At 23.4% G+C, this 26,332-nt stretch overlaps 11 protein-coding genes and 1 non-coding gene across 12 annotated transcripts in view; 4 read left to right on the forward strand and 8 right to left on the reverse strand.

Moving 5' to 3' along the window:
* Positions 1-1,710, forward strand: part of DDB_G0289687 (hypothetical protein) — a gene marked incomplete at both ends in the record, with an annotated part of 2,694 nt that extends 984 nt beyond the window's left edge. The window contains one exon of the mRNA XM_630965.1: positions 1-1,710. This exon is cut by the window's left edge and continues 984 nt beyond it. Within this exon, the coding sequence (XP_636057.1) occupies positions 1-1,710 (1,710 nt within the window).
* Positions 1,711-1,829: 119 nt separating this feature from the next.
* Positions 1,830-3,419, reverse strand: DDB_G0289787 (hypothetical protein; the record flags this gene model as incomplete). Its single annotated transcript, XM_630966.1, has 1 exon — positions 1,830-3,419. One exon carries the CDS (start codon positions 3,417-3,419, stop codon positions 1,830-1,832), a length of 1,590 nt encoding a protein of 529 aa, XP_636058.1.
* Positions 3,420-4,120: 701 nt separating this feature from the next.
* Positions 4,121-7,481, reverse strand: DDB_G0289689 (hypothetical protein; the record flags this gene model as incomplete). Its single annotated transcript, XM_630967.1, has 9 exons — positions 4,121-5,253; positions 5,287-5,493; positions 5,527-5,872; positions 5,985-6,276; positions 6,363-6,473; positions 6,506-6,793; positions 6,876-6,992; positions 7,095-7,314; positions 7,394-7,481. 9 exons carry the CDS (start codon positions 7,479-7,481, stop codon positions 4,121-4,123), a joined length of 2,802 nt encoding a protein of 933 aa, XP_636059.1.
* A 351-nt stretch (positions 7,482-7,832) lies between these two features.
* DDB_G0289691 (hypothetical protein) lies at positions 7,833-9,455 on the reverse strand (the record flags this gene model as incomplete). The annotated part of the gene is made up of 2 exons (XM_630968.1): positions 7,833-8,479; positions 9,431-9,455. The coding sequence occupies 2 exons, from the start codon at positions 9,453-9,455 to the stop codon at positions 7,833-7,835; spliced, it is 672 nt and encodes a 223-aa protein (XP_636060.1).
* Positions 9,107-9,179, reverse strand: tRNA-Lys-UUU-19. The gene has a single exon. It is a non-coding gene; the product is annotated as a tRNA-Lys (tRNA).
* A 398-nt stretch (positions 9,456-9,853) lies between the features above and the next one.
* DDB_G0289693 (hypothetical protein) lies at positions 9,854-10,213 on the reverse strand (the record flags this gene model as incomplete). The annotated part of the gene is made up of 1 exon (XM_630969.1): positions 9,854-10,213. The coding sequence occupies one exon, from the start codon at positions 10,211-10,213 to the stop codon at positions 9,854-9,856; it is 360 nt and encodes a 119-aa protein (XP_636061.1).
* Positions 10,214-10,862: 649 nt separating this feature from the next.
* On the reverse strand, positions 10,863-11,363 carry DDB_G0289695 (hypothetical protein; the record flags this gene model as incomplete). The annotated part of the gene is made up of 1 exon (XM_630970.1): positions 10,863-11,363. One exon carries the CDS (start codon positions 11,361-11,363, stop codon positions 10,863-10,865), a length of 501 nt encoding a protein of 166 aa, XP_636062.1.
* Positions 11,364-11,841: 478 nt separating this feature from the next.
* On the forward strand, positions 11,842-13,200 carry DDB_G0289697 (FAD dependent oxidoreductase domain-containing protein; the record flags this gene model as incomplete). Its single annotated transcript, XM_630971.1, has 1 exon — positions 11,842-13,200. One exon carries the CDS (start codon positions 11,842-11,844, stop codon positions 13,198-13,200), a length of 1,359 nt encoding a protein of 452 aa, XP_636063.1.
* A 202-nt stretch (positions 13,201-13,402) lies between these two features.
* Positions 13,403-15,248, reverse strand: noxA (superoxide-generating NADPH oxidase flavocytochrome; the record flags this gene model as incomplete). The annotated part of the gene is made up of 3 exons (XM_630972.1): positions 13,403-14,609; positions 14,791-15,019; positions 15,131-15,248. 3 exons carry the CDS (start codon positions 15,246-15,248, stop codon positions 13,403-13,405), a joined length of 1,554 nt encoding a protein of 517 aa, XP_636064.1.
* Positions 15,249-16,387: 1,139 nt separating this feature from the next.
* nola2 (ribosomal protein L7Ae) lies at positions 16,388-16,822 on the forward strand (the record flags this gene model as incomplete). The annotated part of the gene is made up of 1 exon (XM_630973.1): positions 16,388-16,822. One exon carries the CDS (start codon positions 16,388-16,390, stop codon positions 16,820-16,822), a length of 435 nt encoding a protein of 144 aa, XP_636065.1.
* Positions 16,823-17,150: 328 nt separating this feature from the next.
* On the reverse strand, positions 17,151-22,580 carry DDB_G0289701 (WD40-like domain-containing protein; the record flags this gene model as incomplete). The annotated part of the gene is made up of 4 exons (XM_630974.1): positions 17,151-21,499; positions 21,604-21,768; positions 21,862-22,039; positions 22,158-22,580. The coding sequence occupies 4 exons, from the start codon at positions 22,578-22,580 to the stop codon at positions 17,151-17,153; spliced, it is 5,115 nt and encodes a 1,704-aa protein (XP_636066.1).
* Positions 22,581-23,127: 547 nt separating this feature from the next.
* Positions 23,128-26,165, forward strand: DDB_G0289703 (hypothetical protein; the record flags this gene model as incomplete). Its single annotated transcript, XM_630975.1, has 2 exons — positions 23,128-25,906; positions 26,014-26,165. 2 exons carry the CDS (start codon positions 23,128-23,130, stop codon positions 26,163-26,165), a joined length of 2,931 nt encoding a protein of 976 aa, XP_636067.1.
* Positions 26,166-26,332: the final 167 nt, after the last annotated feature.

A 26,332-nucleotide genomic window follows, 5' to 3' on the forward strand; every position in this document is an offset into this window, starting at 1 on the left:
GGTAATAATAATAATAATAATAATAGTACAAGTACATTATTATTATTATCAATAACAGATATTAAAAATAAATTTACAAGTAAAGAATTAGAAACAAATATTATTGAATTATTAATTACAAGTGAAAAGAATGAAATAATTTTTGGATTATATCGTTCATTATTACCATTTACTCATCATTTAAATCATTTTATTGATAATTGGAATTTTTATCAAATTAAAAGGGAAAATAATTATCAAGATTATTTAAAAATTAAAAAACATACTATTATTACAACAGATACTGTTTTTCATTCAAAAATGTTTGCACATTATAAATTTCAAGAATTTATTGATGATTGTCAAGATGATAATAATTTATTTAGATTTTGTAAAACAAAAGATTCCCAAATTAATTTTATCAATAATTTTAATAAAGATTTAATAATGACAAATCAACCAAAGAAATATAATCTTTATAAAAATATTCTTTCAAATTTAGTTTGGTTAGATGATATTGAATTAATAAATTTATTAAAGAAACCAGTTGAAGTTGAATTTAAACAAAATGAGAAATTATTATTAATTTCAAAATTAAAATCAAATGAAATGTTTGATATAGTTTATCAAGTTTTAAAAATGGCAAATGAAATGGAAAGAAATTTAAATATATTAAAATCAATTGATTATAGTATTAGTTCAACAACAACAACAACTACTACTTCTACCACAACAACAAATACAGTATCAAATGTTACTATTGGTAATGATGGACAACCTATAAAAAGAATTTTAGAAATGTTAATCTTATGTGAAAAATCAAATATTTTACAACATTTTAAAAATAATTATACTCTTGATTATCTTTCACAAGTGAATTATATTGATTTAACAAATAAAACATTTAAATTTGGAATTTTTAAATTTGTTTATGATAATTTATCAGATTTTTCAGTTTATGAGAGAGTTAATGCTTGGAGAAATAATCTTAGTTTCATAACAAATGTTCAAGAATTTAAATATTTAGTTGAACGTACACCATCATCATCAGATTATAAACTACCATCAGATAATGGTTTATCATATTTTAAATATATGGTACAAGAAAGATTATTTGATTTACAAAGTGGTAGATGTAGTTTCGAATCACATAAATATCCAATTTATCAATACTTTAAATTGGTTAAAGATAAAAGACAAGGTAAAGAAACTAATGAAGATGATATTAAAGAGGAATTTAATGATTTAATTTATCCAAAAAAATCAACATTTAGTAGTTATACACTAAGAAGTACATTTTCAAAAATTTGTCAATACAATGATTTGGATTTAATTGATCTTATTTTTACCGATGCTTCAAACTTCACCAATTTTGGTGATCAAAAAACAACAAATTCCAAATCGTATGTACAAATACTTTTGGAAGTAATAACATCACAAGGTGATTTAGAACTTTTTAAATATGTAAATTCAAAATTTCCAGAAATAGTTTTAATCATTTTAAAAGATGGTTCAAAATCAAGTTGGGTTAACGGTTTTTATCGTTGTTGTCGCCCTGTTCAACTTGCACTTACAAATGGCCATATTGACTTTTTATTATATATTTTAAGTTTAAAGAAAACAAATAAAGTCTTTTTAAAAATAACTCATATCTCAATTACATTCAATAATAAATGTTTATTAAATCATTTAATAAATATAGACAATAGTTATTTATTTTTTGAACATTAATAATAATAAATAATAATAAATAATAATAAAAATAATTAATAATTAAATAAAAAAAAAAGGAATAATTAACTTTATTGAATATATAGATGTTTTTTTTTTATTTTTTTATTTTTTAATATTTATTGTTGTAAAAATGATTGTAGTTGTTTTAAATTTTCATTATTTTGTAAATTACGACCGATATCACTCATTGAATGAGTGATTGAGATAGAGGTTTGAGTATGTTCAACTTTAATTCTAGTTGGTCCATTCTTTCCAATCATAAATACACCATAGATGATTGGAACTTTGTCACCAATTATTGAACGAATTGATTTAATTTTGAAAGCATCTCTTTCGGAATCAGTTCTAGCACCCATACAAGAGACAGCATATAATACAAAAACATTTTCAAAATCACCTACACTATAGCTATTATCATTTAACCCAATTTTAGTAAGGTCTTTTACTTCTTGGACTGTTACATCTTTCAATCTACTTTGTAATAATGTTGTCATATTTGGAAAGAAATCACTTTGTTTGTACACCAATAGCTTTTTATTTGTGATTACTTGTTGTTTTGTTACAAATGTAGTTTCAGCAAACAATGGTGTTTTCAATGCTTCAACTTCCATCTCTGCAGTAGATACATCATCATTGGAAGACCTTGGGTGTGTATCAACTTTAATTTCTAAAGTTTCATTTTGTGGAATTTCAATAATAAATTCTTCACCATTTTTTTGTTTATCTTCTAGTTTTTCTTCTTTTTGTTTATCTTCTTCTTGTTTATCTTCTTTCTTATCTTCTTCTTTTTTATCTTCTTTTTGTTTATCTTCTTCTTGTGGAATTTCAATAATAAAATTTTCACCATCTTGTTGTTTACCTTCTTCTTTTTGTTTTTCTTCTTCTTGTGGAATTTCAATAATAAAAATTTCACCATATTTTTGTTTACCTTCTTCTTTTTTATCTTCTTCTTTTTTATCTTCTTTTTGTATACCTTCTTTTTGTTTAACCTCTTCTTGTTTAACCTCTTCTTGTTTATCTTGTTTCTCTTCATTTTGATGTGAAGGTGAAGTTGATGAAAATGTTTGTTGATTAGTCTCTGTTTGAGTTTGCTGTTTTACAGTTTTTATTGATTCTTGTGGAATCTCATTGGTAATATTATTCACTTGATTTTGTTTTTCTTCTAGTTTGTGTGATGGTGATGATTGTTGGGATTGGTCACTTTTTATTTTAAAAAAATCGAGTTCAATAGATTTATCAATGGAATCACCTTCACTTTGTTTTTTATCAATACTAGTAGCTCCCATTGTTGTCTTAGTGGTAGTAGTAGTAGTAGTGGTGTCTATGACATTGATAAAACTATTGATTATTAAGTCTGTATTGGTGGTGCTATTATTGTTGTGATATTCGTCGAGTTTTGTTTTCAAATCTTGAATTTCATTTTTTAAAAGTTTTGATTCATTATTTAATCTAGCAATATCTAATAGTTTTTCAAACATTATTTCATACAATAGATCTCTATGAATCTTTGTTCCTAAATCTCTAATTTGCACGATATGAATGATACCCCTGAATTTAGGAACTTTGGAAAAATCTTTTTCTGTATAAGTGGTTCTCCAATTGAGGTTTCCTGGTCCATCAATCTGGTTATCTAGGTTTTGTAAATTCTTCTTTTCCAAAAGTCTAAAAAATTCATCTACGTCTTTTAAATGGAAAAAATCTAACATATTTTTTTTTTTATTATTTATTGTAATTTAATTTGGTATTATTTTATTGTTGATTATATAATTTTTGTTTTTTTTTTTGAATTAATAATTTTTTTTTTTTTAATACAGTTTATTAAATTAATTTTCATTTTTTTTTTTTTTTTTTTTTTTTTTTTAGATAAAACTTAATATTTTAAAAAAACTTATTTAAAATGATATTTTTGTGTTAAATTCAGTTTCAAAAAAAAAAAAAAAAAAATAATTTCTGAACTTAAATTTTCCAGTGGCAATTTAAAATATTTTTACATGGGGGCTCATATAAAATTAATTTGTATAATTTTCAAATTTTGAAAAGTGCTGGCTTTTACAATAATTAATTCATTTTTTATAAAAACTTTTTAATTATTTTTCTATTTTTGTTATTAAATTATTTAGATATAAAAAGGTAATAAATTGTTGAAATGAATATTGGGATTATTTAAAATTAACACTTTATAAAAAAAAAAAAAAAAAAAATAGAAAAAAGTTGGAGATATCCTAGGTTATTAAAAAAAAAAAAACAATTAAATTTAGAAATAAATAATAATAATAAAAATTATAACTAAAACACGATTGGCAAAATAAAATAATCCCATTCAATTATCTATTAAAAAACTTGATTTATTTTTGACTCTTTTTTTTTTTTTTTTTTTTTTAATAAATAAAAGTGTTGATTTAGTAAATTAAGAACCTTGGGTTCCAATTTTTTTTAGTTTTTTAGATAATTGATTTTCAACAAATTTCTTTTTATAGATATAGAAAGATAAAGCAATAACCAAAGCCACACCTAATACACCAGAAACAACCACCACAGGAATTAAATAAGCAGGTCTTTCACTTTCACCACAATCATTTTTAAAAGATGTCGTAACTAAAACGGAAAAATCAGGGTCAATTATACAATTTGTACAATATGGTAAATTTAAACCAACAATAACTGAATCACTTGATTTTGTAACAAGCTCAGATGTGATAATTGAAGATCTACCATCTGAAAGTATTCTATTTAAAAATCTGGCTTGCATAATTTTTGAATCCTTTTTAATTGTTATATAATTTAATAATTCGTTATTACTATTTTGAATATCTGTATCTTGTTGATTACAATCATTATTATCACTTGTTACTGATGATTGAAATTGTAATTGTAAATTATTTAAGAATGAATTATATTGATAATTATTAATTGATACCGAAATTTTAATTGAACCACTATCTAAAGTTAAATTATAACCTGCAAATGAGTAATGTTTTGATTTCTCTTTAATCTCCTCAACTGTATATGATACAGTACAATTTGTTAATGATTGAACTAATGTTTGAGAGAATTGATAAATATTATTACTATTATTATCATCTGTATTTTTCATTTCTGTTACCCATTTATTATCTAATGTATACTCTTTAATTACATTTTTATCAACATCAAATTCAATTAATTTTGTAATTAAAATTTGGTAACTTGTTTTTTGATTATTTATAACTGTTGTACCATTATTATCAATTGTTGTATTTGATGATGGTACTCCACCATTACCATTACCACCACCACCACCACTAATGATGCTACAATCAAATCCTGTATATCCAGATCTACAATTACATTCACCTGTATTTACAATACAATCACCATTTTTTGAACAATTATTTAAACAACTTTTAACACTTGTTTCATAAATGAAATAGCCTGACCATGAAACTCCATTTTGTTGAATTGATAATGACTTTTTACCTGTACCTGGCCAAATAGTACATTGTATTGAAACATTTGTTATGGTATTTTGAATTAATGGACAATTTTGATTATCAATGCTAACTATTAAATTATTATGAGAATTTGAAAACCAACCATATAAAGTTATATCACCACCCATTTCATTAACAGAATCAATCGAGGATACATATATATTGGTATTTATACTACAATCATCACCACTCCATCCAACTGCGCAAACACATTTTAATGAATTTGTATCACAATATTCACCAATGTTACACTCTCTATAACATTTAGGTGGAAGTTGTGATTGAGTTGCATTTACTGTTTTAACAATTTCTTTAATACTTGAAAAATAAATTGTAAAAATACCATTTGATGGTAATAATTCATTAAAATAGTATGAAGATTCAAATCTGTATGATGGAATGGTTGGTTCCCAACTAAAAAATGGTACCGTATAAAAATCTTGAGAATTAAGTCCAATATCATTTCCCCACATTATTAATTTTTTATTTACTCTATCAATATAAATATTAACTTTAATTGTAGAACATGTTGGGTCATATTTCAAATTACTATTAAATAAAAAAATATTTCTTGATGATGATGGGTAACATGAAAAACATGAAGGTAAAGTTCCAGATAAATTATTAAACTTTAAATCTAAAGACATTGAATTCATTGTACAATAACTTGAATCAACTGTTCCTGATATCTTTTTTATAAAAAAAATAATAAAAATAAAAACATAATTATAAAAAAAAAAAAAAAATCAAAATTAATATTATTCAAATAATTTGATTTTTAAATTTTTAAAAAATACATACCATATTATTACTTAAATCTAAAATTGAAAAATTATTTTTTGGTAACTTTACATTTAAATTGGAATACAATATTTTTAATTCGTCAACATTTGAAAATTTATTCAAATCTTTTTCATTTGGAAAATTTCCTCCATTTATTTCAAATTTTTTGATATTTGGAAGTGATAAAAATGGGATCATACCATTTATTGAAAATTCACCAAAAGTATATCCAAATCTTAATTCTGTTATATTATTGTTTTCTGGTAATTCAATCATTTGGGTTGGTTTATTTATCATTCCACCTATTGATCTTTTTTTTTTTTTTTTTTTTTTATAATTATTATTATTATTTTTATTATTTTAAACGATTAAAAAAATTTAAAAAAAAATATTTACAATGATGTCATTATTGAATTTTGAATATTAAATATTGATATTGGGAAATCTATAGTAGAATTATTAATGAATGCACTAAAAGATAAATAAAACTTTATTAGTTTACAATTTCTAATAATAAAACTATAATTAATAATACATACAATTTTTGAACTTTGGTCATTGTTGCCAAGTTTGATACATCATTATTAATGTATGAAAAATAATCTGTTAAATATAAATTCAATTCTTTTACATTTACATTTGTAAAAGATGGTATAGAATTTGCAACTAAACTTAAAAAATCAATATCCAAAACACTTTTAAGGTCATTTACATAAGTAACTGAAATTTCTCCAATACTTGTATTAGGAACAATTTCTAGTATTCCAAATTTATTTAAATATGAAAATTTAAACTCTCCTTGAAAACTAGGTGGATGAACTATTGATCTATTATGAAACAATTAATAATAAAATTTATGAATAATGATAATAAAAAAAATAAAAAAATAAAAAAATAAAATAAACTTACAAATATGTTTGAGAAATTGGTGAATCAATCTTTACAACATTACATAGAGTTAAAGTTATAGATTCCACATAAACATTGCTTAAAAAATCTGGTGATAGGTAACAATTTGAGAGTTTTCTTATTTTTTTTTTTTATTTTTAATATTGAAAATTAAAAAATAATTAATAAAATAAAAAATAGTTTAAAATAATTAAAAAATAAAATAAAAAAAAAACCTACAATTTACTTAAACTTGAAAATGAAAAACTACTTGATTCAATAATTTGAGTATTAGTTTGTATAATGTCTGCATAGATTAAAACAACTTTATTTGAAATAGTTGTACAAGAAAACATATATTGATTTGAGTAATTACAAAAATCATAAACACCCTCACTTATTATTGGAAACCCTGTCATATTAACATTCATACTATTAACTAAATCATTTAATAGTTGGGCTTATATTATTTTTAAAAATTTTAATAATAACTTCTTTATTTTTTATTTTTTATTTATTTTTAAATAATTTTTAAATACCTTCCGAGGGGTCTAGAATTAGAGATGAAGCACATATATTTAAATAAAAATAAAAAAAAATAAAAACAAACATATATATTTTTTTCATTCTCTATTTTTTTTTTTTTTTTTTTTTTTTTTTTTTTGACACAACCAAAACCAAAATTTAGATAAAAGAAATGATCTTTATTTTATTTTTTTTTTTATTTTTTTTTTTTTTTTTTTTTTTTTTTTTTGATTTGGGATTTTGAAAAAAAAAGATATTTATTTCGGAAGTTTTTTTATTAAAGTGGGAAAAGATATTATTTTGGTTGCGTATCTTTTCCACCTCCAATGACTTACAACAATGTTATTTGAAATAAATGTGACAAAAGTGGGAAATAATTTATTTTTAAATTTTTTTTATTTTTATTTTTATTTTTCTTTTTTTTTTTTTTTTTTTTTTTTTTCTTTACAATTTTTAATTTTCTGAGATAGATGCATTAATACTTTTTAAATTTTTATCATTAATTTCAATGTCATTTGTAATATTTTGTTGAAACCTCTTTATAAAATATTTTAAAAAAATAAATGTACCTAAACCTCCAATAATTATTAAACCAACTATTGAGACTACAATTACAATAACTATAATTCCGGTGCCTGGATCATCATCATTTTGGTCACTACTAATTAAACCACTACTATTTATATTGGTGCTACTGTCACTATTATTATTTGAATTTTGTTCTATAAATTCAATTTTATTATTGCAATTAAAATCCTTTACAAGGAATTGGCAATCAATTTTTAAATTTTTAATTATTGCTTGGGGTTGGAGGACTTGTTGATTTTTGTTGATTTTAAAAATGGCAATATCATTATAATTATCATTTATCAAATTATAAAAACATTTTATTTCATAATCAGAACTTTGATTAATTTTACAATATTTATTTGAAATTGAAACCATTAATTTCAAAATATTATTATAATTATTATTATTATTACTATTATATGTGTGATTAAAATTTATTAAAAAGAAAATTTGTGTTGAATTATTGTTAATTTTTATCATTTCAATTTTTGATTGTTTAAAATATTCACTAGAATTTATTTTACTAATATCTATTAAAAAAAAAAATAATAATGATATCAAGTATAATTTCATTTTATTGTTTTTTTTTTTTTTTTTTTTTTTTGAAAATATATGGGCACAAATTGGAAGAAAAAATAATGATAATAATTTTCTAAAAAATCATTTCTTTTCTTTTTTTTTTTTTTTTTCTCTTTTTTTTTTTATTAAACTTAAAACAAAGATTGGGATGTTTTTTTTTTTAATAATGAAATATAGACTTGAAAGGTAAGAAAATAAAAGTTTATAATAAAATGAAAAGATATTTATGATTGTTTTTTTTTTTTTTTTCATTTTTTTAAATTTATTTGAAAACTTTGGATATTATGATTGATTTGATAATCAAAAAATCAAAAAGTGTTTTGAAAAAAAATCTTTTTTTTTTGTAATCATTCATCATTTTTTAAAATTTTAAAAAATTGATTTTTGTTTTTGATGACCTAAAATTAGATTTTTTTTTTTTTTTTTTTCATATTAAAGATGTTCATATTAAAATTTTTTTTGTGTTAATTTGAATTGGAATGACTTGAACAAGTTTCTAACTGGGGATAATAGTCAAGAGGACTTTCTAATATTATCAGGAATCGAACCTATGATCTGTTTCATCACAATTAAAATTTCGCCCAAAGGGGGGCTCGAACCCCCGACCACAAGGTTAAAAGCCTTGCGCTCTACCGACTGAGCTATCTGGGCTTTGATGATGAGAGTTAAAAAAATTAGTAAAAAAAAATTATAATATTATAATTTAAAAATCTTAATGTATTTATTCATTTATTCATTTATTTTTTCATTTATTCATTATTCAGTTATTTAAGTTATTCATTTATTAAGTTATTCATTTATTCATCTTTTTATTTATATATTCCTTTATTTTTTTATTTATTTATTTATAGTTTATTTATTTATTTAATTATTTATTAATTTATTATTTATTTAAAAAAAACATTTGGCGTGGCTATGCTCATGCATAATATTTTTTTTGTAAGAATCTTGTTTTGAACAAAAAAAAAAAAAAAAACAATAATACAAAATAATTACCTAATAAATAAGGAAAGATTAAAATCACTCCTATAATATAAAGCAAAGTTTATTTTATTTTATTTTAAAAAAATTTTATTTGTTAATTTAAAATTATATATTTTTATTAAATTTTTTTTTCTTTTTGGAAAATTTAAATTCTAAAAAAAAACTACGCCACATAAAAATTATTCTCCAAGTAGAAATTAAAATAAATAAATAAATAAATAATAAATAATTTAATTAAGTTTTTTTAAGTCATAGTATTTTTCTTTATTTTTGATTTTTTTTTTTTTTTTTTTTTTTGTTTTTTTTTTATACAAAAACTAAATTTTTTTTTTTTTTTTTTTTTAATGTTTTTGTTTAATTAATTTTTGTTCATTCTCTTTGTATTTCTTTCCTTCATAGAATTTCCAAGCAAATAAACCAAATACACCCAAAGCTAGGAAACCAATGAATTTATTTGATCCAGGAGCTGGTACCTTTGGTGGATAACCGGTTCTTTGAGCATTATGGACATTTTCTTCAATAGTATGTTTGGCATTATTCAAATTGCTTGAAATGTTCTCTTTAATATTTTTGAAATTTGAATTTAATTGATCTTTTGATGCATTTATTCCAGAGGCATATGAGGATGCAGTATTCTTGGCATTCTTTAAACCTTCTGCTGCTTTTTTAGCAAGTTTTTCTTTATCCCAATTATCAGTCATTTTCTTCTATCTTTTAATTTATTTGAAATTAATAATTTTTATTTTTATAAATTTTTTAAAAACAAATTAATAATATAATGAATAATAAAAAAAAAAAAAAAAAAAAACCTTTTTAATTTATAATCGATTATTGAAACAAAAAAAAAAAAAAAAAAAAAAAAAAAAATTAAATAATAATTAAAAATTAATTAAATTAAAAAATTAAAATAAAAAATAATTATTAAAAAAAAAAAAATTATATTCCAATAAAATAATATTATTTACATTTGTTCCAATTTGAGAAATGTTTTATCAATGAAAAAAAAAAAAAATAATAAAAATAATAATAAAAATTAAAAAAAAGAATATCACATGTAATATGTTTTTTTTGGTTATTTACAAATTGTTTTTTTATTATATTTACTTGAACACACACCCACACCCCCCATAGTGAATACTTTTTTTTTTTTTTTATTTTTTTTTTATTTTGTACAATTTGATTTTGGGTGTCTTCTTTTTTTTTTTTTTTTTTTTTGTATTTTGGGGTGTTGTGATATGAAATTTTTATTATTTTATTATTTTATTATTTTTGAGAATATTATTTATTATTATTACTACTATTATATTGTTATTATTTTTTTTTCTTTTTTTTTAAAAAAATGAAAAAAAACTATTCTGTTTGTTTTTGTTTTTGAGTTGAAGAAGTTAAATCATGAGCTTTGTTTACAAATTTAAAACCTAAATAACCTATGATTCCAATTGTCGCAGCAATACCCCATGCATATGAATTAAATCTAACAAAACCTTTATACATTTCAGGTACATTTAAATTTACAGGTTTATTTGGATTATTACCTCCTTTACTTTCGAAATTCTTATTACTTGTATTAAAATAATCTGAAAAACTTTCATAAGGTTTAAATGAGTTTGGATCATTTGACCATAAATGTTTTGGACCACCAGGTCCACCGAGTTTTGCATTTTCTGCATTTATTTTTTGATTCTCTTGATATATCTTTTGATTCTTATCGATTTTATCCTTTAAATATTTTGGAATATGTGTATTATGCATTAAATTTTCATTCTCTAAATTTGGTGGTATCATTGAATCTTTAACATTTTTAATTGTTTGTGCTGTATCTTTATCAAAAAATGAATTCTTTTTTACCATTTTGTTTTTTTTTTTTTTATTTTTTTAATTTATTATAAAGTATTACTGTTATATTTTTTTTTTTTAAAGAAAATAAAATAAAAAAAAAATTTTGAAATTAAATTAAAAAAAAAAAAATTAAAAATAATTAAATTAAAAAAAAAAAAAAAAAAAAAAAAAAAATTTAAAATAATTAAATTTTTGGTAAGATGAGAAAAATGAAAAAAGTGAAATAAACTAAAAAAGGGATATAAATAAAATTTTTGAATTGGTTATAGATTTCTTCTAATTCAGAATTTTAATTTTTGTTTTTTTTTTTTTTAAAATTTTATTTTTGTTTTTTTTTTTTTTTGTTTTTTTTTTTGTTTTTTTTTTTATTTTTATTGTTTAGTTTTTTTATTGTTTTGTTTTTTTTTTTTTTTAAAATCTTTTTGAAATATATTATATTTATTTGTATTTATTTATATTTATTTAGAGAAAAAAAAAAATAAAAAAAAAGATGGAATCAAATCAAAAATGTGGTGCAACACAAATTGTAAATGAATTTTGTGAATCAATTGAAGGAATTGTTTTTAGAAAAGGATCAGAAGAATATAAACAAAATGTTAATAAACGTTGGAATATTGATGTTGTGAATACACCATTATTAATAGTTTATCCAAAGAATATTCAAGATGTTGTTAAAGCTGTTAATTTTTCAAGAGAATGTCAACTTGATTTTGCAGTGATTGCAGGTGCTCATGGATTTAAATCAACTTGTGACAATGGATTACTATTGAATATCTCAAGTATGAAAAATATTAAAGTTGATGAAGCAAGCAAGACTGTTGTTGTTGAGACTGGTTGTACATTGGGTGATTTAGATAAAGAAACTTCAAAATTTGGATTAGGGATACCTTCTGGACATGTTAGTCATACTGGTTTGGGTGGATTAACATTGGGTGGTGGTATAGGTCACCTTTCAAGATCACTTGGATTAACATCAGATAATTTAATTGGTTGTACATTGGTAAACTATAAAGGTGAGATTGAAAAGGTCACTGATCAATCAAATAAAGAACTTATCTATGCAATTAGAGGTGCCGGTAGTAATTTCGGTGTTATCACTGATTTCACATTTAAATTACATCCAGTGAAGGATGTTTACTTGGGTACTTTTGTTTACCCACATGCAACCTCAAAGGAGCCATTGACATTACTTGGTGAGTATGCGTCAAGTAAAGATGTTCCAAATGAACTCTCATGTGCAATTTCAATTACACCAGAGGGTGTTGTAGTTATGGCGATTTATAATGGTACTGAGGAACAAGGTAAACCATACATTGAAAAGATCGCTAGCTTTGGTGTGCCAGTAGTTTCGAAAATTTCAATGATACCATATGTACAATTACAATGTTTAATCGATAATAAAGTTCCACATGGTTTGAAATATTATCAAAGAGGTCCATTCATTAAAGAGGCATTAAATGCTGACATGATTGAAATCATTTTGGATGCTTACAATAAACATCCAACTAAATCTTGTGCAATTCTTTTAACTCATTTAGGTGGTAAAGTTAGAGAACCAGTTGAAGATGATTTCTCTTCATTTGCTCATAGAAATTCAGAATACCAAATTATCTTTGCCTCAATCATTCCATCTGATCAAGATAAACCATCAATTAAACAATGGACTGCCGATGTTCATACCAAATTAATGCCATATTGTTTTGGTGATTATTCAAATACTACCGATGGTACTCAACCAATTGAAATTATCTATGGTAAACATACAAATAAATTAATTCAATTAAAAACAAAATATGATCCATTAAATTTCTTTAAAAATAATACAAATATTAAACCAATTCAAAATTAAAATAATAAATATTTAAATAAATAAATAAATATAATTATGATGTATTGAATTTAATAGTTTATTACATTTTTTTTTTTTTTTTAATAAATAAATAAATAGGGGGAGGGGTTCTTGAGAGTTTTTTTTTTTTTTTTTTTTTTTTTTTTTTTTTTTTGATTGATCGGTAGTTCTAAGTTTTCAAAGTTTTCTAATTTTTTTTTCTTTAAAAGTTTTCTTTATTATAGTGGAAACGACAAGTTGTAGTTTTTGTATAATGAGTTGAAGCTTTATAGAGTGATTTTGATAAAAGTTTTGGACCACAAAAGAATACACCAACATCTTTTTCAGCATAACGAAGGGCATGATCAGCAAAGATTTCATCCCATTTTGGACGACCAAATTGAGTTGGAGTTGTAAAACCAGTGATTAAATCTTTTTCTTCATCACCATACATAACATCTCTAATTTCTTGGGCAGATAAGGCACCAGTGAGATAAGGATGAATTTCTAAAAAGTTATTATGATTTTCCATTTCCAATTCACCAATTAAACCACTAAACCATTCAAAGGAATTACGATCACGACAAATCCAATAAAAGTGAACTTTATCAATTAATGGAGTTGTATTGTAAGTTCTAGCCATTTGGTATTTGATATGTTTCAAAATTGAAGCGAATGGAGTCACACCAATACCTGCACCAACTAAAATCACTTGTTTGTATTTGAACACTTCTTCAGAGGCAGCACCAAATGGACCGTCGATTCTAAGTATTGGTTTTCCATCTGGTGATTTCAAAACATTCTCTTGAACAATACCCATTTTCTTATCGGGATTTAAAAGTGTCGATAGTTTGCCGGTCCAATTGCCAACCACATTGATATGACAACTAACGAAATCCTCCTCGGGTGCTGATGTGATTGTAAATGGATGCCATTCATTTTGTGCAATGGTTGGACAATTTAAAAATAAATATTGACCTGGTTTATATTTGAATCTTTCTGTTTTCATACGTACTTCAATTACACGAGATGGATGAATTCTAGCTTGAATTAACATTGTGGTCTTTTTTGAACGCAATAAACGAATTAATCTCTCAACTATATATAATGCACATGGTCCAATAACCCATTTCCAAAAACTTGTTGGCTCTAAAATACTATGTAATCCATGTACAACTAATAATCCAAAAAATACAACAAACAAATGATGTGTATACCAAAATCCTTCAAACATTGGTCTTCTAATTGATTCAACTGCTGATGTATACATTAATACCATTACAATACAAACTACATGTCCTGTCCATCCTGCTAATGTTGCGAATGCATATTTAATTGGTGTTAAATTTGGATAATCAATTCCAAGTATTCTTTTATATTCTTGTGGTGTTATATCTTGATATAATCTAAAATTATTAAAATGTGCCATTCTATAAAAAAAAAAAAAAATAATAATAATAAAAATATATTGTTAATAATAATAATAATAATAATAATAATAATAATAATAATAATAATAATAATAATAATAATAATAATAATAATAATAATAATAATAATAATAATAATAATAATAATAATAATAAATATTTATTTATTAATTATACATACACATGACCAAATGTTGCAAAACAAATAACCCATGCTATTAATTTATGAAATACAATATTCTTGTCAAATGGTACATAATTATTTAAGAAAGTTCCTCTTAAAAATGATAATAAATTTCTAAGTACTGGAACTAAAATTAAAGCACAATTTAATTTTAATAATTGAGCACATCCTCTTGCAAAACATACACCATATCCAACAACTTCAAATGCTGGACTATTATAATAATCTATTTTTTTTTTTTTTTTTAAGTAAGTCGTCATATTTTTTTTTTTTTTTTTTTTTTTTTTTTTTTTTTTTTTTTTGATGGGAACAGTAAAAAATTTTATTTTATACATACGAACAAATGTGTAAACAAATGCAGCAATATTACCAAGTGTATATAATATTACTAATATAAGTTTATTTCCTTCATTAACCCAATATCTTTGGATTTCTTCTTTTGTAGGTAACCTCATATTTTAATTTTATTACACTACTTTTTTTTTTTTTTAAAACAACTTGGACAACCTTTATTTTAATTATTAAAAAAAATTGTATTACATTAATATTTACTTTTTTTTTTTGTTTTTTTTTTTATTTTTTTTTTTTTGATGATTTTAATTTATTGTAATGCAAATTGGGTGTGGGTTTTTTTTTACAAAAAAAAAAAAATCAAGATATTAATTAAATTCTTTGAAAAAAAAGAAAAAAAAAATAAAGACTGATTATTTATTTTTTTTTATTTTTTATTTTTTATTTTTTTTTTTTAAATGTTATTTATTTATAACTTACTTTTGGAGTAACTAGGTATATTTTATAATGCAATATTTAAATGCAATCTATAAAAAGTTGTTGTGTTCTAAAAAAAAAAAATTATTATAAAATAAAAAAAAAAAAAAAAAAAAAAATAAAAATCCACTTTTTTTAAAAAAAAAAAAAAAAAATAAAAAAAAAAAGGTTGGAAAATCTAGACGTTGCGAAAATTGATATAAAATTGGATTTTGGTATCTTTTATTTTTCATTTTATTTTACTTTCAATTAATATTTAATAACTAAATTATTATTATTATTTCATTTTTTCAATTAAAAATTAATTATTTATAAATTAATTCGATTTATTTTATTTTATTTTATTTTATTTTATTTTATTTTATTTTACTTTATAATTAAAAAAAAAAAAAAAAAAAATTAAAAATAAAAATAACAAAAAAATAATAAAAAAATAAAAAAAAATAAAAAAGGATGGAATATTTATAGTTAAAAGAAAAAAAAAAAAAAAAAAAAAAAAAAGAAATTTTATCTTTTTTTTAATCAATTTTAGACTTAAATTTCAAAAAAAGAAAATGGGAAAAAAAAAAAAAATTAATTAATTAAAATTAAAATTGGTTCGGTTTAAAAATTAATAATTTTTTTTTTAATTTTAAATTTTTTTTTTTTTTTTTTTTTTTTTCAAATTTTTTTTTATCACTCGGTTTTTTTTTTTTTTTTTTTTTTTTTTTTTTTTTTCATTATCGAAAGAGGTCAATCAGATATTTCAAATTTTTTATTTTTTTTTTTTCTAAACAATTATTTTTTTTTTCCTTCAAATTAAATAATCAAATACAATTTATACATAATGTCATCATCAGAAAGTGAAAGTGAAGCCCCAAAAAAATTATTTTTATCACCAATTGCAAAACCACTTGCTGATCCAAAACTTACACTCAAATTATTAAAGTTGGTTAAAAAAGCATCAAAAGATAAGAAAATCAGCAGAGGTGTAAAAGAAGTTGTTAAACAAGTTAAAAAAACCAAAGATTCAAGCAGAAATAAAAATAGAATTTGTATTATTGCTGGCGATGTCAGCCCAATCGATGTCATTTCTCACATCCCAGTCTTATTAGAAGAATCTGGTATTAAATATATTTATGTTCCATCAAAAGAATCTTTAGGTACTGCTTCATCAACTAAAAGACCAACAAGTATTGCTTTAGTCGATTTAGATAATGATTCTGAACACAAGAAATTATTATCTCAATGTCTTGAAAAAATCCCAGCTGTAAGTATTTAATTTTTTTTTTTTTAAAAAAAAATAAATTTCATATACTAATATTATTTCTTTCTTTCTTCCTTTCTTTTTTCTTTCTTTATTTTATTTTTTTCAATTTAATAATAGTAAATAAAGAAAATAATTAAAAAAAAAGAAAAAATAAAAAACAAATAAAAAAAAAAAAATAAAAAAAAAAAAAAAGAAAAAATAGTTTTAAAAAAAAAAAAAAAAGAAATCTATTTATATTTTAGTTTTATTTATTTATTTATGTTTAGTTATAAAGAATCGATTGAATTTTTCTTTTTTTTTAATTGTTTTTATTAAACTTATTGATTTTTTTTTTTTTTATTTATTTACCAAAACTACCTCCACCAAGTGATGCAAATGAAGGTGCACTATTTGAACCAAATTGTGAACCAAATACTGATGAGGTTGGTTGAGAACTAGTTGAACCAAATACACTACCACCACCAAATGCACTGGTAGTTGGAGTGCTACCAAATGCAGAAGTACCACCAAATGCAGGAGTTGAGGAACTACCAAATGCACTGGTAGTAGGGGCACCACCAAATGCAGAAGTACCACCAAACGCAGGAGTTGAGGAACTACCAAATGCACTGGTAGTTGGAGTGCTACCAAATGCAGGAGTTGAGGAACTACCAAATGCATTGGTAGTTGGAGCGCCGCCAAATGCACTGGTAGTTGGAGTGCTGCCAAATGCAGATGTACTACCAAATGCACTTGTAGTTGGAGTGCTACCAAATGCACCTGTAGTTGGAGTGCTACCAAATGCACTGGTAGTAGGAGTACTGCCAAATGCACCTGTAGTTGGAGTGCTGCCAAATGCACCTGTAGTTGGAGTGCTGCCAAATGCACTTGTGGCTGGAGTGCTACCAAATGCACTTGTAGTTGGAGCGCTACCAAATGCACCTGTGGCTGGAGTGCTACCAAATGCACTTGTAGTTGGAGCACTGCCGAATGCAGATGTACCACCAAATGCAGGGGTTGAGGAGCTTCCAAATGCGCTGGTCGTTGTGGTTGGAGCACTGCCAAATGCACTTGTAGTTGGAGCACTTCCAAATGCAGGTGTACCACCAAATGCAGGAGTTGTTGAGGAGCTTCCAAATGCACTAGTTGTTGGTGTTGTTGTTGATCCACCTCCACCAAATGCAGATGTGTTACCAAATACGGATGGTGTTGTTGAAGTACTTCCAAAGGCGCTTGTTGTGGTAGATGGAGACGAAGTGGAACCAAATACAGATGAAGTTTGTGGAGCTGGTTTTGCACCAAATACACTACCACCTCCACCAAATGGTGTTGGTGTTGCTGTTGTTGCACCAAATGAAGATGTTGTGGTAGAACCACCAAAGGCACTAGCAGTAGATGGAGCGGAACCAAATACAGATGAAGTTTGTGGGGCTGGCTTTGCACCAAATACACTCCCACCAAATGGAGATGGTGGAGAATTTGTTGATGCTTGAGAAAAGATACTACCCCCTCCGGTGGTAGTAGAGGCACTATTACCACCAAATACTGATGGAGGAGTAGGAGTGGCTGCAGTTGTTGTAGGTGTTGTAGTTGTACCAAATAAACCACCAGAACCAAATGGAGAAGAACCACTTGCAGTAGATGTGGTGTTGCCACCAAAATTCAATGCACCCAATGCATTATTAGCATTGGCGCTATCTTTTTCAGCTTTTTCTTTTGCCTCCTTTTCTAATTTTTCTTTTGCTTCTTTTTCTAGTTTTTCTTTAGCTTCTTTTTCAGCTTTTTCTTTTGCTTCTCTTTCAAGTTTTTCTTTTGCTTCTCTTTCTAGTTTTTCTTTTGCCTCCTTTTCAATTTTTTCTCTTGCTTCTTTTTCAGCCTTTTCTTTAGCCTCTCTTTCTTGTTTTTCATTTGCTTCTTTTTCAGCTTTTTCTTTAGCCTCTCTTTCTTGTTTTTCTTTTAACTCTCTTGCTTGTTTTTCCTTTGCTTCTCTTTCTAGTTTATCTTTTAATTCTCTTGCTTGTTTTTCCTTTGCTTCTCTTTCTTCTCTTTCTAGTTTATCTTGTAATTCTCTTGTTTCTCTTTCAATTTTTTCTTGTCTTTCTTTTGCTTCCTTTTCTAAATCTAAATTCTTTGTAAATAAACTATTTGAATTTGTTGGTTGTTGTGAATTAAATAAATTACCAAAGTTATTATTGTTACCAAATTGTTGTTGTTGTTGTGGTTGTTGTTTATTTAATGAAGGGATAGGATTTATTGGTTCTTCAATATATTCTTCATCATCCTCATCATATTGTTCGTCATCATCATCATCATCTTCATCATATTCTTCATTACCATCTTGATAATCATCATAGGATTGATTATTATTAATGAAATTTTGAGCAGTTGAAGCAAAAGAGATATGAGAAGTTGGAGTAAAAGAAGAAGTTGTTGAAGAAGGTGAAGAAATTGTACCACTAGTTTTAATTGGAGTTATATTTGAAGTGAATTTATAACTTGAATTTGCAAATGCATTATCTTTTGATAAACTTATACCCCTCAATGCTGGTGGTGGTTCAATGATTTCACTATTATTATTATTGTTGTTGTTATATTCATTATTAATGATATCATCATCAAATTGTGGATCATCAATTTGTTCACTCTTAAAGAAACTTGTAAAATCTGGATATTGTGGTTTAATAACTTGACTAGATTTTCTCTTTAATACTGAAATTAAATTCTTATAACCATTTGATTTTGAAACATTAACTTCATGACGATAATTTTCAATAGTTGGTTTTGTTGTTGATTTAATATCTTTACCACTACCATTATCATTTAAAATATTTACATTATTCTCTAATGATAATCTTGATAATTGTAATTCAGTATATTGATTAATATCAATTGAATCTTTTAATCTATCCATTTTATCTTTATTCAATTTCAATTTATTTAATTTCTTTTCAATCTTTTCAATTTCACATCTTAAATTTGTTTCAGTTTGTGAAATATTTGAAAGTGATTGATAAATTAATGACATACTATTAATATGAACTTTTTCAATATTGTTTTGATTATTTTGATTATTTTGATTATTTTCTAAAAATTTAAAATGAGTTTGTTCAAAATTTTGAATATCCAAAGATAAATTACGATAGTTTGATAAAAGTTTATCTTTTTGTTCTAAAGTTGAAGGATCTAAATTTCTATTTGCTAAAATTTGTTTATAATTTGTTGAGGAATATTGTTGAGTATGTGATTCTAAATCCAATGATAATGAAAGGTTCTTTAAGACTTGTGATTTCAAAAGTGATGATTGCTTATCATTCTTTTTGAATTCAGTGGTCAAAGAGTTTATTGATTGTTGAAATTCTTCAATTTCGGTTTTAGTATTTTGATGATTGGCTAAAAAACCATTCTTTATAGTTTGGTGGATTTTATTACCTTCAATTGAATTCCTTCTAATTGCTTGATAATAATTTTCAATTGATTTCAAATTCTTTCTAATTTGTTGAGATATTGGTGATTGACCATTATAAACATTACTTGTATTTTCAATCTTTTGCATATATTTCTTTAATGTTGAATTTGGATATACATTTGAATTACCACTTAATTCATTCTTTATTGGTGTAGAAATTGGTGTTGAAATTGGTGTTGGTGCTGAATTTTGTCTTTTAAATGGTTGTTGTTGAGATTGTTGTTGTTGAGATGGTTGTTGAGATGGTTGTTGTTGTTTTTGTGATGGTGCAGTTGATACACTATTAGTAAATGTAGTTGACATTGATTTAATTGGGCTGATAGTTGGGATGGTTTTTGGTTTTTGTTGTTGTTGTGTTGATTGTTGTTGTTGTTGTTGTTGTTGGAAGATTGAAGTTGTTGGTGCTTGTTGTTGTTGGAGGATTGAAGTTGTTGGTGATTGCTGTTGTTGTTGGAAGATTGAAGTTGTTGGTGCTTGTTGTTGTTGTTGAAAGATTGAAGTTGTTGGTGCTTTCGGTTGTTGAAAGATTGAAGTTGTTGGTGTTTGTTGTGGTTGTTGGAATAAGGATGGAGCTGGTGTTTGTGTTGTTTGGAATAAAGATGAGGATGGTTGTTGTGGTTTTTGTTGTTGGAAAAGGGATGGGGTTTGTGATTGGAAAAGAGATGGTGTTTGTTGTTGTTGTTGTTGCTCTTGTTGTTGTTGTTGTTGTTGTTGTTGAATTGATTTTGGTGATTGAATTATTGATAAATTTTTTGAATTAATATTGAAAAGGTTTGAAAATTTGAAATGAGCAGAATCATCAACAATTAATAAAATTGGAACAGGTGGGAAAGTACCATTGGTAGTATATTTTTGAATACCATTTAAATTTTTTGGTTGAGTTGGATAACATGTAATTAATTGCATACCCAATACAACAGGATTTGGTAAAGTTATACCAAATTCGTCTTCTAATTTCAATGTTTTCCATTCTCTAGTTTTTGTATCGAGTTGAAGTAAATCTGGGCCCATACCTTTATTTGAACATACTATTAATAAATTCCAATCCTTAATAAAACTACTAGCTAAATGAATAGCCGATTGAAAATTACCCTCTGGCATAATAGATAATTGAAATTCTTGGGACTTAGATTCATCATCTTTAAGATCAAATAAAAATGCTGGTGAATCTTCATATTCATCCATTCTAACAATATAATATTGAACTAATAAAAATTCATCTGCAACTAAATTTATTGATGAAACTATATATATTTATTTTTAAAATAATTATTATTAATTAGTTTAAATTTCTATCAAAAAAAAAAAAAAAAAAAAAAAAAAAAAAAAAAAAAAGCATTCAACTTACCATAGTAATTTAATTCTTCCTCTTCTTCATCTTCATCTTCATAATTAGTAATTGGATTTTCAATTCTAAAGATTTCATGACCTGGTTTACTTGAATCAATTAAAATAATACTAGAATCTTCTAATGCAACATAAATTTGTTTACTTTTTTTAACATCCCAACAAACTATAATAATAAATAATAATAATAATAATATAGTTAGAAAAAAGAAATGGTATTGAATAATCATAAATAATAACAATATAAATATATATTTACCATCAACAGCAGGTTCTTCAATTTTATTTAAAGAACCATTTCCAATAGAAACAAAGAATAATGATGAATTTGCAGTTACAACAGCAATAGTATCATTTGAATGATTCCACTTTGTTGATGCAATATTACTATCAAATTTACCATTAATTTCAACGATTGGTTTAATATTGACCCATTTCTATATAATAGTAAATAAATAAATAAATAAATAAATAAATAAATAAATAAATTAGTATACTAATTTAATAGTTTATATGTATATTTTATATTTAAATAATTTTAATAAATGATGTTACCTTTGAAATTGAATCTTTTGTTGAATAAACTTTTAAAGTTTTATGATAAGAAATTGAAAAGTAATCACCATTTGGTGAGAATAATAAATTGATTTTAAAAGATGTTTTGGTACTTGATGGTATTTCAAATACTTTTCCTACTTTAATAATGGTTGGACATGATAAAATGGTTGTTTGATCATTTGTATCTTGGTCATTGCTTTGAATGTAATTTAATAAACCCTCGATTGGTGTAACTAATAAATCATTCAACTCAGGTGATACAATTAATAATATACCATATTCATTTGAAATTGTAATAACATTGGAATCAAAATCAATCTTTGAATTATCATAACCTGATATATCTTGACCAATTTCAAAATCCTCTATATCTGATTTAAAATCATTAAATTTTAAATAATCTATATCTTGACTTTCCATTGATTATATAAATATATATATATATAATTTTGTTTGTTATTTCGTTATATATATATAAACAAACAAATTAACAAAGAATCAAACAAACTCTAAATTTATTTAGTGTGTGTGGGTGTTTATTGCTTTGTGTATCAATTTCAACAAATAAAATTTTTTTTTTTTTTTTTTTTTTTTTTTTTTTTGAACACAAAAAAAAAATTTCAAATTTTTTTTTTTTTTTTTTTTTTTTTTTTATTAATTTAATATTTTTATTTCTAAAATTACAATTACTCTTTTGGGAATCATTTTAAATTAATAAATAAAATTTTAAAAAATAAAATATTAAAATATTTAATTTATTTAATTTTCTTTTTTTTTTTTTTTTTTTTTTTTTTTTTTAATTTTTATTTTTTTTTTTAAATTTTAAAATGGCTTCGGTTTTTTTTTTTTTTTTTTTTTTTTTTTAAAATATTTTTTTTTCTCTTTCAGACCAAGCCTAGATTTTTGTAAAATTTAATTTAATATATGAAAATTTTACATTTTTTTTTTATAAAATAACAAAAAAAATATGATATTTCAAGATGTCAGAGGATTTGAAGAAGAAGAAGATGATTCAATCCTAATAACAGTTGATAACAATTATTTAAATAGATATAAAAATAAACATAATGGAAATAATCGGAGTAATAATAATAATAATAATAATAAAAATAAAAATAATAATAATAATGATAGTAATAATGTAAAAATTAATAATGATAACAATAATAATAATAATAATAATAATAATAATAATAATAATAATAATAATAATAATAATAATAATATTAGTAGTAATAATAATAATAGTAATAATAGTAATAATAATAATAATAGTAATAGTAATGGTAATAATAATAGTATTAATAATAGTATTAATAATGATAATAGTAGTAATAATAATAGTAGTAATAGATTATATGATAATGGTAGTGAAAGTTTAGATATAGGTGGTAGTAGTAGTATAAATGATTTTGAAATGCCAGTTGATGCATATGACCATAATCAATTATATTTAAATGGTGGTATTGGTGATAGTGGTGGTGGTGGTTTAAAAAAAAGTTTAAAATTTTCAAAATTTTTAATTAAAAATAATGATGATGATAATAGTAATTTTGAAGAATTAGAAATTGAAATGATTAATGATGGTGATGACGAAGATGAGGACGATATTAATGGTGATGATGAAGGTGGTAGTGAATCGAATAAAACACCATTTAGAAGGAACAGATCATTATTAGAATTTACACAAGGTTATGAAGATGGTGATGAATTGGAAATTTCATGTGAAGGTGGTTCAACAATTAGTAGTTTATATAGGGATGAAGTAATTGCAGATTATTTCGAACCAAATGTTGATGAACAACCATACTATAATAAATTAAAAATCAGACAACAACAACAATATCAACAACAACAATTAGCAATTCAACAATATCAACAACAGCAACAACAACAGCAGCAATCACAACAACAACAACAACAACTTTCAACATCACCATCCTCAATAGCATCACCAATGTTACAAGCTGATCATCATAATTATTCTGAAAGAAAGATTAATATACCAAAGGTTAGATTTGGTAATAATGAACAACAACAACAACAACAAAGTGTACCAACTACACCAAGAACGACTACAACTGCAACTACAAATAAAAATACAAATATAAATCAACAAGTTCAAGAACAAAGTAATAATAATAAACATATTAATGATAATATATTAGTTGAAGAAAGAAATAAAAATTATGAAAAACAAAGAAAAGAAATTAATCAAGAAAAGAGGAATCAGTTTATACAAAAACATCAACAAAATTATAAACAACAAAAAGATAGTGATTCAGATATAATTGAGGAATCAGCAGGTGAAGGTGATGGACCAGAAGGTTCAAATAGTAAATTTGAAGATGATGATGATGATGATGAAGAGGATGATGATGATGATGATGATGATGATAAAGCAGAGTTAGTTTATTCATTTGATGAAATTAAAGGATGTAGTTGTTTTTCACCATATTTTAAAATTGTAGGAACAAATAGGAATTATACATTGTTATGGGTAGCATCATTAATTTCATTAGCAGGTGATTGGTTGAATGAAATTGCATGTTTGACAATACTAGATAATTTTCAAACAAGTAGTTCAGTGGTGGCAATGTTTTTAGTAGTACGTGAGTCACCACCATTCCTATTCCAATTTTTAACAGGTGTTGTATCGGATACATTCGATAGAAGATACATTATGATTGTAGCAGATATAGTAAGAATGATATTGGTTTTATTCTTTTTATTTGTTAGATCAAAAAGTTTAACATGGCTATTATTCGTATTGGCATTCCTACAATATGGTACAGGTAGTTTCTATAATCCAAGTAAAAGTGCACTATTACCATCGATCGTACCAAAACAAGACCTAGTAACAGCAAATGCCCTCGACCAAAGTTCATACTCTTCAATGATGCTTTTGGGTGCATCAATAGGTGGTATCATTTCATTCACACTTGGTACAGATGTCAATTTCATTTTAGATTCTCTAACATATGCCTCTTCAGGAATTTGTATATTTTTATTAATTAAAAATACTAAATATTTATCAAAATCATCAAAAAATAAAAATAAAAATAAAAGTAATATAGTAAATGAAAAAGATCAAGAATTAAATAATAATAGTATAGAATTAAAAAATAATAATAAAGATAATATATCATTAATTAAAAATGATCAATTAAATCAAAATCAAAATAATAATAATAATGAAGAAGAAGAAGAAATAGACGTTAATAATAGTAATAATAATAATAAAAAAAGTATTGGTAATTTATTTAAAGAATTTTTTTCAACTTATAAATATGGTTTCAAATATTTAATGGAAAATAAATATATATTTTTAATTGTATTTTCAAAAGCATGTGGATCATTAATTTGGGGTGTTGCAGATATGGTTAATATTCAAATTGCAAAGACAACATTTAAAATGGGAGATGAAGGATCTTTAAGCTTAGGTATTATTTTAGGTGCTGGTGGATTTGGAATTTTAATGATTCCATTATTCTTTTCAAGAATTGTTAAAGATGTACCAAGTAATTATAACAAAATATTAAAAGTTGGTTTCTTTATGAATGGATTTTGTACTTTTTGTTTGGGTTTATCAGCTAATCATTTCCCACTTTATTTAATTTTCAATGCAATAAGATCAAGTTCAACATGTATAATTTGGATGTATTCTTCATCATTCCTTCAACAATTATTACCTGATGAAGTTAGAGGTAGAGTTTTCTCTTTAGAATATGCTTTAATTACAATTTGTAAGTTATTATTATTATTATTATTATTAAATATTATTTATTATTTATTATTTATTATTGTACTAACTTTAATTTTTTAATTTTTAATTTTTTAAAAAAAAAATTAGTTAATAATATATCAAAATTAGTTGTTGGTTATTTAATTGATAATACAAAATATTCACTTAAAGAAATATTAATATCAACTGGTTTCATTGGTATTTTAATGTTTGCAATTTGGTTAATGTTATTTAAAAGATTCAAAAGATCAAGTAAATAATAATAATAATAATATTATGGAAAATAAATAAAAAAATAAATAAAATTATATATTTTCCAAATTGTAAGGTTACAATAAAATTTCAAATTTTTCTCATTGTTTTCAAAAATTAATGGAGACTTCACACACATACATATGAAATATTAAAAATAAAAATAAAAAAGTAT

This window comes from Dictyostelium discoideum (assembly GCF_000004695.1).
Source record: "Dictyostelium discoideum AX4 chromosome 5 chromosome, whole genome shotgun sequence".
Lineage (NCBI taxonomy): Eukaryota > Evosea > Eumycetozoa > Dictyosteliales > Dictyosteliaceae > Dictyostelium > Dictyostelium discoideum.